Raw genomic sequence first — 15217 nt, 5'->3', positions numbered from 1 at the left:
TTACATTTTACTCATCATTAGTGATGTTGAGCATCTTTTCATGTGTCTGTTGGCCATCTGTATATCTTCTTTGGACTCTTGACCATCTTCACCCAATTCTTCCACCCTCTATCCCCCACCCCACCCCCACCTCTGGCAACCTACAAATCTGATCTCTTTCTATGAGTTTGGTTTTTTTTAGATTCCACATATAAGTGCGATCATACAGTATTTGTCTTTCTCAGACATTTTACTGAACATAGTGCCCCAGTGGTCCATCCATGATGTCATAAGTGGCAGGATTTTCTTCTTTTTTATGGCTGAATAGTAATTTTGTGTGTGTGTGCATATATCACATTTTCTTTATCCATCAGTGGACACTTAACGTTTCCATGTCTTGGCTATGGTGAATACTGCTGCAATGAACTATTTTGTCACCTGAAATCATTAAAGCTAATGTCTGAGCTTTTCAGTCCTTTCTTGTAATGTTCCTTTGTAAACTTAAATCAGTTCATAGCAGTCAGTTTGCATGCTTTCCCATCTCTAAAAATGTGAATATTAGAACTAATCACAAGCTTGTTATGAGAACCTGAAAATATTTGTAAAGACCGTGGCACATAGTAGATGTTAAATGTTTACGTTTATGAGGCACGTGAGTGGAGACTTTGGCCAGGACTTGTAGCACAGAGAGGGTTCTAATTCGCAGCGGCTGGGCCTGTGCCACCATCTCCTGTATTGCAATGAATGGCCCTTACAGCGCTAATCCAGGAGGTGTAGGGAGCCTGTGAGGAGAGACTTTCTTTGTCTGAATTCCTGATCATTTGCTTACATATACAGAGTTGTTTTGTTTAACTCACAATGATGCTGTTGTACAGTGTTTGAAAAAATGGTTGAAAAAATGGTGGTCCACTAAAGTTGTTTTCGTATTTTGGGGCATTAGGTAAACTGCAGCAGGAGGAGTTTCAACTTCCCATCCCCCAAGCAGAGTAACTCCACTCTTACTCATATTGTATATTGGGTTTCTCTGTAAGATTTTGTTTGAAAAAAGCATTCCATTGTAAGAAATTTTTACAAAGAAAACCTATTCCCCAAAATAATCAGAACAAATATGGTTATTTTATTTGAATACGTGTTACAGAAAAGCTTTAGAAAAAGTATTAATGAAAATCTGTTAGGCACATTTTGTGTGTGCGTGTGTGTGTGTGTGTGGTAACTTTTCTTCAGAGGCTTTGTAGTGAGAAAGTAAAAAAAGAATTATTTATGAAAATATTAAGATTTTGAAACAGTTTGGTTTTGTTTTTATAAAATATTTATTATATACTGTTTTTATTCTTTAATTACTATAATTTAAAATTCATTTTCCTTCACATTTCTTTTAAGGGATAATGGGATTACAATGGGCAAAACATCTTGGAAGTGCAGTTAAGGTTACAATTAATGACTTGAATGAGAACTCTGTGACACTGATTCAGGAAAACTGCCATTTAAACAAATTGAAAGTGGTGGTGGACAGTAAGGAAAAGGAAGAGAGTGATGATATTCTTGAAGAAGGAGAGGAAGACCTTGGTAATATTAAGGTGACCAAAATGGACGCCAATGTACTGATGCATTTGAGATCCTTTGATTTCATGTAAGTGAAAAAAATTTGCTGTGTCACTTTTTGTGTATGTGTGCGTGTGTTTGTCACTTTCTAAACTGGCCTGGATTTTTGGTGGGGGGACTAAGCCTGTTGTTTGTTTATTTGCATTAATACAGTTTTTTCCATTGGCCTAAGGAATGCAATAAGTACATTTTCTAGCATTTGAAATAAAATTCCCAGGCATGACAATTTTCTTCTAAGCCTGATTCACTTTTATATGTCTGACGTATCATATGATCATTTTATTACTTAATTTAAAAACAGAATTATATATTTAAAATTGATTTGTAAAGTACTTTTGAATCCATGGAATTTTATCATTAGACATAATGATAGTGGTACCATTTTGATTACTAGTAAGATTTTAAATATGTATTCTTTCTGATTTTAGACACCTAGACCCTTTTGGAACATCTGTGAACTATCTAGATTCTGCATTCAGAAATATAAGAAACCTTGGCATAGTTTCAGTGACTTCTACAGATATCAGTTCTTTATATGCCAAGGCACAGCATGTTGCCCGGCGTCACTACGGCTGTAATATTGTCCGAACTGAATATTACAAGGAACTAGCGGCCAGAATTGTTGTAGCTGCAGTGGCAAGGTACCAGATTGACAACAACGTACCTAGTATGTTTTGGATATATGATAGAGATAATATTACAAAAAGTGCCAGTTGCATTTTTCAAAATATGCACAAAGTGCAAATTCTGTATTCGTGTCCATAATCTTGATTTGTTTCATAATCTAACGTTTTTGTTATAATTTGATTTAAAAGTTTTGTGCCTAAAATAGTTTACTCTCCAATGAAAAGTTTTATTAAAATTAGTTTAAGAGAGGGAGACAAACCATAAGAGACTCTTAATCTCAGGAAACAAACTGAGGGTTGCTGGAGTGGGGGGTGGAGTGGGAGGGATGGGGTGGCTGGGTGATGGACACTGGGGAGGGTATGTGCTATGGTGAGTGCTGTAAGTTGTGTAAGACTGATGAATCACAGACCTGTACCCCTGAAACAAATAATACGTTATATGTTAATTGAAAAAAAAAGTTAATAAAAAAATTAAGAAAGAAGAGATAAAAATGAAAGTTAATGTCAAATCAGTTATTTTAACAATGTAGGGTAGATGGGGGATAGCACCATGAAAAGAAAATGCAAACGTTGTTTTTAGATTTAGAAAAATTCGGGGTTTTGTGGGTGGAGTTTATTTTATATTTATTTATTCATTTTTAAGTAGGTGCCATGCCCAGCATGGAGCACAACACAGGGCTTGAGCTCATGACCCTGAGATTAAGACCTGAGCTGAGCTCAAAAGTCGGACACCTAAGTGCCCAGAAAAATTTGTTTTTGTTTTTTTGGTGTTTTTTTAAGATTGATTGATTTGATTTTTTTAATTAATTAATTAATTATTTATTTTTTTTAGAGGGAGGGGAGGGAGAGAGCTCGAGCAGAGGGAGAGAAAAATCTCAAGCAGATTCTGCACCAAGCATGGAGCCCAGTGCGGGGCACAATCCCACAACCCTGAGATTATGACCTGAGCCGAAATCAAGAGTTGGAGCTCAACCGACTGAGCCACCCCAGCACCCAAAAAATCGTTTGTTTTATGTCTGTTTCATTTCCTTTATTTACATAGTTTGAATAAAATGATGGCTTTATAGGGGTGCCTGGCTGGCTCGATCGATGGAGCATGTAACTCTTGATCTCGGGGTCGTGAGTTCAGACCCCATATTGAGTGGAGATTACTAAAACAAAAATAAAAATAAACATAAATAAACTTTTAAAATGATGGCTTATAAACTTGATTCTGCAAAATGATCTTACCTACAAAACAAAAAGTTCTGTTTTTCATCAGGATTTCTAAACAGTTAAAGAAAGGCTTTTTCTTTTTTTGAGCACCCACTTTAATCAGAATATTCTGCTAGAAGAAGAATATAATATATATTGACCCTGAGAGTATAGATAATGCATGATTAGCCAGTTCATTCACTAGCCTCAACACTGGGTTCACAGCATTTAGATTGAAATTCCTACCTCAACATATTACGGATTATAGTAGACTTCATATACCTTTGGTGTTATTCCTAACTATCTGAAAACTCTGATATCCAGTATGTATACACACCAAGGACCTATTGTATATACTTAAAAATGTTTATGATGTAATATCAACAAGTTGAAATTAATACATATGAACTAAGTACATACAACTGCAGAGGGAAAACTAAGTACATAAATGGTGTATCAATTAGAATTTAATCCAGAAGTCTATAAAATTAATAGTGGCAAAAACTTTGCCTATTCATTTTTCACTGAACATTCAGCACATACTAGCCTGCATGTAGTTAGTCCTCAGTAATCATTGTTTGGAAGAAGCTTTTATAGAAAAGAGTAGATAAAAAGGAAGAAGGGTGGTGGTGATGACAAGAAACAAAGTGACACTGAAAATCAGGATGTAGTCTCACTGAGAGGATACCATAATGGAGATTGTCTAGTTACTAAAGATTCTGCCAAGCATCCTTTGTTACCCGTGTTTCAGTTTGTGTAAAAGTTACAGCAATGATTTTTTAAAAACACTGCTACTAAGAATTGAACTTTCCTTATTTTCCCATAACCCATCCATGGTTTCCTGTCCAGGTTAGTATTGTCAATATAATGCCAAACAAAGAAAAATGATAAGCCCCCAAAATAACTTGAAAAATTTCTTTCCAGAGCTGCAGCCCGATGTAACAAAGGCATTGAGGTACTGTTTGCAGTGGCTCTGGAACATTTTGTGTTGGTTGTCGTGAGAGTTTTGAGGGGGCCTACCTCTGCAGATGAGACAGCCAAGAAGATTCAGTACCTGATCCATTGTCAGTGGTGTGAAGAGAGAATTTTTCAGAAGGATGGTAATATGGTAGAAGGTAAATTCAGATTTCTCTTGACTGTATATTGTGTTTATGTATAAGCCTCCAATGAATAAGTCATTATCACATCCCTAATTACACATATTGTTGTCCTTTGATTTTAAAGATTACAGTGCTAACTTTATTTCCTATACTGGATTTCCTTTCATCAACAGACAAGACATTCGTGTGAGTTTATTAAAGTTATTTACTCATGCTCTACAATTTATGCTCTCTAGCTCTGCCCTCTTTTGAAACATATAGAAATAACTTAGTTTCCACTGCCACTAATTTTAGGAACATAAGTCAGATTACTTCTTTGTCTAGGGTGTTTCAAATCACTAATTTTATAAAAATAATTATCATGTTTCTGGCTTAATATAAAAACCATCCGTTATAAAATTCCTTCAGTAAACATTTACTGAGCCTCTACTATATGCCAGGCATGGGGATCAAAGAAAAAGATGAAGCTTATGCCCTTACAAAGCTGTTTCTGTTTTGCTTTTCTGGGGCATAGAAACAGATGCCCATTGTTTTCTGTTAGGTTCTTGGCATGTTTTAGTATGGATTTTTAAGAATTCCTTACATATTAGAGTTTAACCCTTGTGATATGAGTTGCAAATATTTTTTCTCATTTTGTGAATTCTGTTGAAATCTGTTTTTTTTCATCTTTCATATGCATAAGTTTGTTGTTGCTGTTATAAAGTTAATTGAATTTTATGTATTCTGGATTTTGTCTATATTTAGAAAGAATTTTCATGTTTCTATATTCAGGGTAGGTTATGTTCTATTGAATAATTCACCTTTCTCCACCAATGTGAGAATACCATTTTTTTCTTATACTAAAGAATATATTTGAGTTTGTTTCTGGATTTTCTATTCTGTTCCAGTGGTTGAATATCTATTCATACACCTCTATTGCACTATTTTGATTACAGAGGCTCTTTAGTGTTTAATATCTGTTACAGCAGTCCCTCTTCAAAGCTCTATTTTTGGAGTGTTCCTGGTAAAGGATCTTCCTTTTTTCTTAATAAAAGAGTAAATGAATAGACAGCTAGTATTTTATTTTGATTTTATTAAGGAGGATAGATACTGTTGTGATTTTCAGATTTCCTCATAACCTAGTATGCTTTTCATTTGTGCAAGTACTTTTGCTACAGTGTTAGTGAGAATGGAAGGCATCCTGTCATGTTGCTTTAGTTCTCTCTGGTCCTTTCTGATTCAAGCATGGATCTGAGATACCTATCGTTTTTCATGTTAAGAAAGTATCCTTCATTTCCAGTTTTATTGTATTTTAGCAAAGATGCTGAATTTTGTCATGTATTTCAGCACCTGTGGAGATGATTATGTGGTGTTTCTTCTTAGGTCTATTGATTTGATTAGTTTTAATAAAATTTCCCAGTATTGAACCATTCTGCCCTTCTAGAATAAACTACTCGGTCAGGAAGTATTTTCTTAAGATAGATTCTATTTGTTAATTTTTTAAATTTTGTTTTAATATTCATAAATGAGATGGTGTATAGTTTTCCTTTTTAGCATAATTTTGATTGGGCTTTGGAATCTGTTTAAACTTGGAAAGAATTTGGAACTTTGCCCTTTTTTTTTCCTTTTCAGTTGTTGGGAACAGGATAGCTTTAGCTTTTCTGAATTATTTACATAGAGTTGAGGCAAGTGGTATCTAATGGTTCTTTTTAATTTTCTTGGTTTCTGTGGTTATATTCTCTTTTTTTAATTTTTAATACTTGTTCTTTCTGACTTCTCTCTTGACTACCTTAGATACTGGTTTATCTGTCCTGTTGTTCATTTATTACCTTTCTTAATGTTTTACTTTTGTAGTAGTAAATATGTATTCCAAAATTTGAATTGTTTTGGTTTTAAGTAATATAGTTTGGCTTCTTGGCATCATAAATGAGGTAATCACCCTCCCATTTTCCATTTTCCCTTCCCAGTTTGTGCTCATTATACCATTTATATGTTATTAGAATATGTAACATTTATATTCTATTGTGCCAATAAAATCTATACATTAAACGTGTTTAATAATCATCATCACTCTTTTTGCCATAATTTCTCTAATCATCTCTTAATTTACTAAATCTAACTTTCTGAGTTTAGTCAAGAGTGGGCAGAATACTGCTTGATGTCTTGCATGTTTAAAGCTCACTACCCATAGCCTTTATACTTAAAAGAGTTTAGAGTTTCTTTGAGTGCCTTGTAAAAGTGTTTATGTTGTCATCTGTCACTGAATATTATAGTAACTTTTCCTTCTTTCATGTGACATGATTATTTTGCCTGGCTGCCCAAAGGAATATTTATTTTTGAAGTCCAGTAACTTTACTGGGGTATATCTTTTTAGGATAAGTGTTCCTAAATCACGGTGTACCCCTTCAGAGTTTCAAATCTTTCATTTTAAGAGAGTTTTCTTAAATATTTATTTAATTCTAATATTTGTCTTACCTTTGTATTATTATGTCTATGCTAGAATTCCTTAGCCTGTCTTTAACTATCATTTTATCTCTAGAAATGTTCAGACAGATTTGTAATTGTTTTATATTCTTCATGTATGGCCCTTTTACCATTATGAAATATCCATTTTTATCTCTGTGGTATTTGTCTGAAAGCTTATATTATCTGATATTAATATAAACATGACTTTGTAGTTACTATTGACATATATATTTTTCTCATCCTTTTACTTTCAATCCATAAGTGTCATCTTTTTAAAAAAAATTTTTAAGATTTTATAATTTATTTGAGAGAGAGAGAGGGATAGAGCACAAGCAGGGGGAGCAGCAGAGAGAGAGGGAGAAGCAGGCTCCCCACTGAGCAGGGAGCCCGATGCGGGGCTCGATCCCAGGACTCTGGGATCATGACCTGAGCCAAAGGCAGACGCTTAACCGACTGAGCCACCCAGGCACCCCCGTAAGTGTCATCTTTGATCTTACTTTTTTATCCAGTCTCATCATTTCTGCCTTTTGATGAGAGTTTTATTTTATTTTATTTTTTTAAGATTTTATTTATTTGACAGAGACACAGCGAGAGAGGGAACACAAGCACGGGGAGTGGGAGAAGGAGAAGCAGGCTTCCCACTGAGCAGGGAGCCCCATGCGGGGCTCGATCCCAGGACCCTGATCATGACCCGAGCCAAAGGCAGACGCTTAACAATTGAGCCACCCAGGCGCCCCTTGATGAGCGTTTTAGACAGTTCCTACTAAATGTCATTATTGAAATGGTTGGCTTTATGTCTACTCTTTTGCTATTTGTTTTTATGTCTTTTACGTCTTTTTGTTGTTCTATTTCACCTTTGTTGCCTTTTTTAATGTTGGACATATTTTTAGTGTGTCCTCTTAATTCCTCTGCTGATTTTTTTGCTATATATTTTTCAGTTATTTTCTTAATGGTTTCTCCAGGGATTAACAGTATACACCTTTAACTTATCTTGAGCTACCTCAGGTTAATATTGACTGAAGACTGACAAAAGCTAGCAACTTTGCTCTAAGGTAATTTTATGTTCCTCTCCCCTTATAGGCTATTTTTGTCTTATATTAATTACATCTATGGTGATCCAATCAAACAATATAGTATTATATTTATTTTTTAAATATTATGATTTTCAAAGAAATTAAGACAGGAAAAGAGAGAATACACACACACACACGTATCTTTTATAGTTACCCACATAATTACCTTTCCAGTGCTCTTTAGTCCTATTTTATTCAAGTTACTCTATTTCATTTCCTTTCAACCTGAAGAACCTCCTTTACTATTTCTGCAACAGACTCTCCCAGTTTTTATTTATCTAGTGATGTCTTTATTTCACCTTCCTTTTTAAAGGATATTTTTTCTGAATGTAGAATTACTGGTTGACAGGAGTTTTTTTCTTTCAGCACTTTGAATATAAGCATTCAGTGCCCTTTGGCCTCCATTATTTCTGATGAGAAGTCAGTCCTTGTATTTTTGTTCCCTTGTACTTGATAAATTATTTTTCTCTTACTGCTTTCAAGATTTTCTCTTTGTGGCTTTCAGCAGTTTAGTTACAATATGTCTGAGTGGATCTCTTTATATTTATCCTAATTGGAATTCATTGAGCTTTCGGAGTCTGTAGATGAGTATTTTTCATCAGACGTAGGGCACTGTCTTGCTTCTCCAACCTAAACCCATCTTCATCACCTCAAACTGGAGGCAGATATTGTCTGTAATGTACTAATCATGAATTAGAGTAATATAATCAGCTGTTTCAAGTACAGTTTTCTAAACGACCCCTGCAGCTGTTGCTCTAGAGCCACTCTGGTTGCACTCATCTTTTCATTGTAAGTTCGAATATCCTCCTAAGGCTCTTTCTGCCTCTAATAGCTATTCTCTCCAGTGTGGTTTTCTTTCCAGTAGTATGATGTCTCAGCTTTTAGGCTTTCAGAAAGTACGGAACAATTTGGGATGTGTGCTGGCACTATCTAGGAATTATTCATAAAAGTATCTTTTCTGGGTCACCTGGGTGGCTCAGTCGGTTAAGATGCCTTCAGCTCAGGTCATGATCCTAGTGTCCTGGGATTGAGCCTCATGTCGTCAGGCTCTGTGCTCCAGCTGGGGGGAGGGGGGCGTCTGCTTCTCCCTCTGACTGCGACTCCCCCTGCTTGTGCTCGCACTCCCTCTCTCTCTGTCAAATAAATAAAATCTTAAAAAAAAAAATCTTTTCTGTCATATCTAGAGATTTAGAATAAGAAGAGAAGTTGGAAAAAAAAAAAGAAGTTGGGTTTCAATGCTCAGCCCACCATCCTAATCTTGTTTTTAATATAACAGAATCAGAAGAGTTAAAGAATCCACTCTGGCTTTTTAAAATACAGGTTTTTGGGGCACTTGGCTGACTCAGTCAGTGGAGCTTGCAACTCTTGATCTCAGGGTTGTAAGTTCGAGCCCCACGTTGGGTGTAGAGATTACTTAAAAATAAAAGGGGCGTCTGGGTGGCTCAGTCAGTTGACCATCCAACTCTTGGTTTCAGCTCAGGTCATGATCTCAGGGTTGTAAGATCGAGTCCTGCAGCAGGCTTGGGGTTCTCTCTCCTTCTCCCACTTGTGCACGTGGGTGTGTGCTCTCTCTCTCTCTCTCTCTCTCCAAAATAAATAAATCTTTAAAAAAAATAAAATATTTAAAAATAAATGAATAAAATATAATGCAGGTTTTCAGAAATATCTTTGATGAAACTTTGGAAAGTTTTGGTTCTCCTGGATAACTAAGAAAATGGTTTAGTGGCCTGTGGTTTCTTTTTTCATTTTTCCTAATTCAGGTTTCCCTCATATAAAAAATAATAGACATCCTAAGTGTTTAAAAGGATAGCAGTCATGTGGATTTCACCTCACATTAAAAAAAGAAGAATCTCAGTGTTTCATTTTACCTTATACCCAGTATTACTGATGGTATTCTTGACTTAGAAATGATGAATCAGTTCTTACATTGAATTTTTTATCTTTCATCTCTCACTGTATTGTGTTTTACATTATCAACAAGTAGCTAAAGTCAAATACACTCTGCCCAAATTTGATCCCAAATCCATAAAAATCTAACCCCTTTTCTTCTCTGACAGAAGTCTTTCATTTTGCTTTATACTTTTAGACTTTTACCTACAGTAGTTTTTTTTTAAACAAACATTTTAAAGGATTTTTTTAAAGATTTTTATTTATTTATCTGAGAGAGAGAGAGAGAGTGGCAGAGGAAGAGGGAGAAGTAGGCTCCCTGCTAAGCAGGAAGACTCCAATGTAGGGCCTGATCCTAGGACCCTGGGATCATGACCCGAGCCGAAGGCAGAAACCAGCTGAGCTACCCAGGCACCCCAAGGATTTTTGACTTAATAAATTGCTGTAGGGCACCTGGGTGGCTCAGATGGTTAAGCGTCTGCTTTCAGCTCAGGTCATGATCCCGGAGTCCTGGGATTGAGTCCCACATCAGGCTCCCTGCTCCTTGAGAGCCTGCTTCTCCCTCTGCCTCTCTCTCTCTGTCTCTCATGAATAAATAAATAAAATCTTTAAAAAAAAAATAAAAAATAAAAAAAATAAATAAATTGCTGTAAGGAAATGATTTATTTTCTGCATTTTGCTTGCAGTCAGGTAGGACTTAAAGAGTGTAAATGAGTATGTCTTTTAAAGAAGTCAGCTCACTTAGAAATTTCTATAATTTTATCAACTTGTAACACATCTTTTAAAAGTCAACTAGTTCCCTAGTCTTTTTTTTTATTTGAGAGAGCGAGAGAGAGAGAGAGAGAGCACAGAGGGAGGGGAAGCAGACTCCCTGCTGAGCAGGGAGCCTGATGTGGGGCTCGATCCCAGGACCCCAGAATCTTGACCTGAGCCGAAGGCATACGCTTAACTGAGCCACCCAGGCGCCTCAGTTCCATAGTCTTAATGAAATAAAGATCCCTGCCGTACTCCCTAAAGTTGTCAGCTAAAATCTCACAGCTGTTTCTTCTAATATTTACATCCCTGTTTCTAAATGGCATGCTTAAACTACCTATAACTTCCTTCCATGGAAGAAGAGTATTCAGCTTCTTAAACCAACCCTGTTACATGCATGTGCTTCCACTCTCTAGTGTTAGCTAAATCATTATTCAGTGTTTATATTTTTATAAATATAAAATTATTGTTCACAAGTTGTATTAGTTATCTATTGCTGTGTAACAAAATACTCCAACATTTAATGACTTAAAACAACTATTATCTCATAGTTTTTCTGAATTAAGAATCTGGACATGGCTTAGCTGGGTCCACTAGCTCAGGGTCCCTCACAAGGCTGTGGTTAAGGTGTTTGCCAAGGCTGCAATCGAAGCCTGACTGGGGAAGGATCTCCTTACAAGTTTATTCACATGGCTATGGCCTAGATTCAGATCCTTGTAGGTTGTTAGACTGAAGACCTCAGCACTTTGCTGGCTGCTCAGAGGCTTCCTCAGTTCCTAATCATACATTCCTCTTCATCCAGCAGCTCACAACATGGCAGCTTGCTTCGTCAGAATGATCCAGCAAGAACCAGAGAGAAAGCAAGACAGAAGTCATGGTCTTTCATAACCTAATCTAATACATCCATCATTTTTGCCCTATTTTAGTAATTAGAAATGAACTAGATCCAGTGATCTCACACTTGAGAAGAAGGGGAAGAAGGGGACTACACAAGCATACAAATACCAGGCGACAGAGGTCATTTGCTGCTATGTTAGAAGGCTGCCTCAACACAGATGAACCAGTTAATATGCCGCCATAATGTTTCTTTTTGTATGCAACTCTTTGATAACTCTGGAATTAATAATTACTGTTTTTGTTTCCTTTTTTGTATATGTTCACTTTTCATAATCCATTCCTAAACTCTGCTACAGTTTCAGTGCTTCTTTCTATATGGGGTAAGTACATCAGGTAACCTTGGGTTCCAGTTTCACCCTGGAGACAGTGCTCCTGCTCTCCTTTGGGTGGTTTATTTTTAAGTCCACTGAAGGCCTTTAGCTGGCATCCTGGAAATTTGCTTTGGCTTTCTCCTCCTGATGAATCTCCTATATCTGAACCTTAATATATTTTTCCATTATCTTTGTCTGTTTTCTTGTTTTGAATGAGCACTTTTTTCTTTAGCTTCCTGAGAAGGATTGTGTGGCCACATATAGAATTGTAGGTTGTAAATCGTTTTTCTTCAGAATGCTTAAGGTATTATTATTTCATTGTCTTCTAGCCTCCAATATTAGTATTGAGAAGTCTGCTCTTCTTTCTTTTTTTTTAAGATTTTATTTATTTATTTGAGAGAGAGAGTGCACAGGAGCAGATGAAGGAGCGGGGGGTGGAGGGGCTAGGAAGAATCTGAAGCAGACTCAGCGCTGAGCATGGAGCCCAACTTGGGGCTCCATCTCATGACCCCGAGATAATGACCTGAACTGAAACCAAGAGTCTGACTGATGCTCAACTGACTGAGCCACCCAGGCACCCCTTTGCTATTGTTCTTATATTTAATCCTTTGTGATTTTTTTCTCCTATGAATGGTCTTAACATAGCCTTTGTTTACCCAATATTCTAAAATTTTGTGATAATATGTGTATTAATTCATCTTTTTTAGTTCACTGTCCCTGGGTAATCTGTGAGACCTTTAAGAAACTTGAGTTTTTCAGTTCTGGGAATTTTTTTTTTTTAATTCCAGCATAGTTAACATACAGTGCTATATTAGTTTCAGGTGTACAATATAGTGATCCAACAGTTCCATACATTACTCTGTGCTCACTAAGACAAGTGCACTCCTAATCCCCTTCACTTATTTCATACATCTCCTGTCCCACCTTCCCTCTGGTAACCATCTGTTTGTTCTCTATAGTTAAGATTCTGTTTTTTGGTTTGTCTTTTTTTCTTCCTTTGTTCATTTGTTTCTTAAATTCCACATATGAGTGAAATCATATGATATTTGTCTTTCTCTGACTAGCTTATTTCCTTCAGAATTATACTCTAAATCATACAGGTTGCAAATAGTGAGATTTCATTCTTATGGCTGAATAATATTCTTGCATGTGTTTGTGTGTTTATCACATCTTCTTTATCCGTTCATCTATCAGTGGACACTTGGGCTGTTTCCATAGTTTGGCTATTATAAATAATGCTGCAGTAAACATAGGGGTGCATATATCCCTTCAAATTAGTGTTTTCATATCCTTTGGGTAGATGCCCAGTAGTGCGATTACTGGATTGTAGGGTGAACATAGGGTAGCTCTATTTTTAATTTTTTGAGGAACCTCCATGCTATTTTCCTTAGTGGCTGTACCAGTTTGCATTCCCACCAACAGTGCACAAGGGTTCCTTTTTCTCCACATCCTCACCCACGTTGTTTCTTGAGTTTTTTATTTTAGCCATTCTAACAGGTGTGAGGTGTTATCTCATTGTGGTTTTGATCTGCATTTCTCTGAGTGATGTTGAGCATATTTTCATGTGTCTATTGGCCATGCGTATGTCTTCTTTGGAGAAAGGTCTGTCAAGTCTTCCCCTAATTTTGGGGAAGTTATTTGGGGGGTTTTGGTGTTGAGTTATATAAGTTCTTTCTATATTTTGGTTACTAACCCTTTATTGGATTTATCATTTACACATATCTTCCCCCACTCAGTAGATTATCTTTTTGTTTTATTGGTTGTTTCCTTTGCTGTGCACAAACTTTTTATTTTTATTTTTATTTTTTATTTTTTTTTATTTTGTGATGTTAGTCACCATATATTACATCATTGGTTTTTGATGTAGTGTTCCATGATTCATTGTTTGCATATAACACCCAGTGCTCCATTCAATATGTGCCCTCTTTAGTACCCATCACCAGGCTAACCCATCTCCCCACCCCCCTTCCCCTCTCAGAGTCCATAGTCTCTCATGGTTTGTCTCCCCCTCCGATTTCCCCCCCTTCATTTTTCCCTTCCTACTATCTTCTTCTTTTTTTTTTTTTTAACATATAATGTATTATTTGTTTCAGAGGTACAGGTCTGTGATTCATCAGTCTTACACAATTCACAGCGCTCACCATAGCACATACCCTCCCCAATGTCTGTCACCCAGCCACCCCATCCCTCCCACTCCCCACCACTCCAGCAACCCTGTTTGAAGCTTTTTATTTTGATGTAGTCCAGGAGTTTATTTTTGCTTTTGTTTGCCTTGCCTCAAGAGACAGACATATCTAGAAGGATGTTGTTATGACCAATTTCAGAGAAATTACTGCCTACGCTCTCTTCTAGGATTTTTATGGTTTCCTGTCTCACATTTAAGTCCTTAATCCATTTTAAGTTTATTTTTGTGTGTGATGTAAGAAGGTGGACCAGTTTCATTCTTTTCCGTGTAGCTATCCAGTTTTTCCAACACCATTTGTTGAAGAGACTGTCTTTTTCCCATTACATATTCTTGCCTCCTTTGTCAAAGATTAATTGACTGTGTAATTGTGGGTTTATTTCGGGGCTTTCTGTTCTGTTCCATTGATCTGTGTGTCTGTTTTTGTGTCGATACCATACTGTTTTGATTACTACAGCTTTGTAATAACACTTGAAATCTGGAATTGTGATACATCTGGTTTTGTTTTACTTTTTCAAGATTGCTTTGGCTACTCAGGATCTTTTGTGGTTCCGTACAAATTTTAGGATTGTTCTAGTTCTGTAAAAAATGTTGTTGGTGGGCGCCTGGGTGGCTCAGTTGGTTAAGCGACTGCCTTCGGCTCAGGTCATGATCCTGGAGTCCCTGGATCAAGTCCCGCATCGGGCTCCCTGCTCGGCAGGGAGTCTGCTTCTCCCTCTGACCCTCCCCCCTCTCATGTGCTCTCTCTCTCATTCTCTCTCTCAAATAAATAAATAAAATCTTTAAAAATAAATAAATAAATAATGTTGTTGGTATTTTGATAGGGATTGCATTTAATCTGTAGATTGCTTTGGATAGTATGGACATTTTAACAATATTTGTTCTTCCAGTCCATGAGCATGGAATGCCTTTCCACTTTTTTATGTCATCTTCAGTTTCTTTCATCAGTCTTTTATATTTTTCAGAGTACAGGTTCTTCACTTCTTTGGTTAAGTTTATTCCTAGGTATTTTATTACTTTTAGTGCAACTGTAAATGGGATTGTTTTTCTTCCCTTCCTCCCTCCCTCCCTTCCTTTTTTCTTTCTCTCTTTCTCTCTTTCTTCTTTCTTTCTTTCTTTCTTTCCTTCCTTCCTTCCTTCCTTCCTTCCTTCCTTCCTTCCTTCCTTC

The 15217-nt window shown here is 36.4% G+C and overlaps 1 protein-coding gene across 2 annotated transcripts in view; it reads left to right on the top strand.

Moving 5' to 3' along the window:
• TRMT1L (tRNA methyltransferase 1 like) overlaps window positions 1–15217 on the top strand; it is a 51244-nt gene that overhangs the window by 23408 nt on the left and 12619 nt on the right. For both annotated transcript variants that reach the window (XM_035010666.1, XM_035010667.1), the window contains exons 8-10: window positions 1360–1609; window positions 2010–2222; window positions 4326–4516. In XM_035010666.1, coding sequence (XP_034866557.1) covers window positions 1360–1609; window positions 2010–2222; window positions 4326–4516 — 654 coding nt within the window. The remainder of the gene's footprint in view (window positions 1–1359; window positions 1610–2009; window positions 2223–4325; window positions 4517–15217) is intronic.

Source organism: Mirounga leonina, unplaced genomic scaffold (genome assembly GCF_011800145.1).
Source record: "Mirounga leonina isolate KUSES-001 unplaced genomic scaffold, KU_Mleo_1.0 Mir_154, whole genome shotgun sequence".
Taxonomy (NCBI): Eukaryota; Metazoa; Chordata; class Mammalia; order Carnivora; family Phocidae; genus Mirounga; species Mirounga leonina.
Note: the sequence above shows the minus strand (reverse complement) of the source record. Positions and strands in the feature narration are given on the sequence as shown.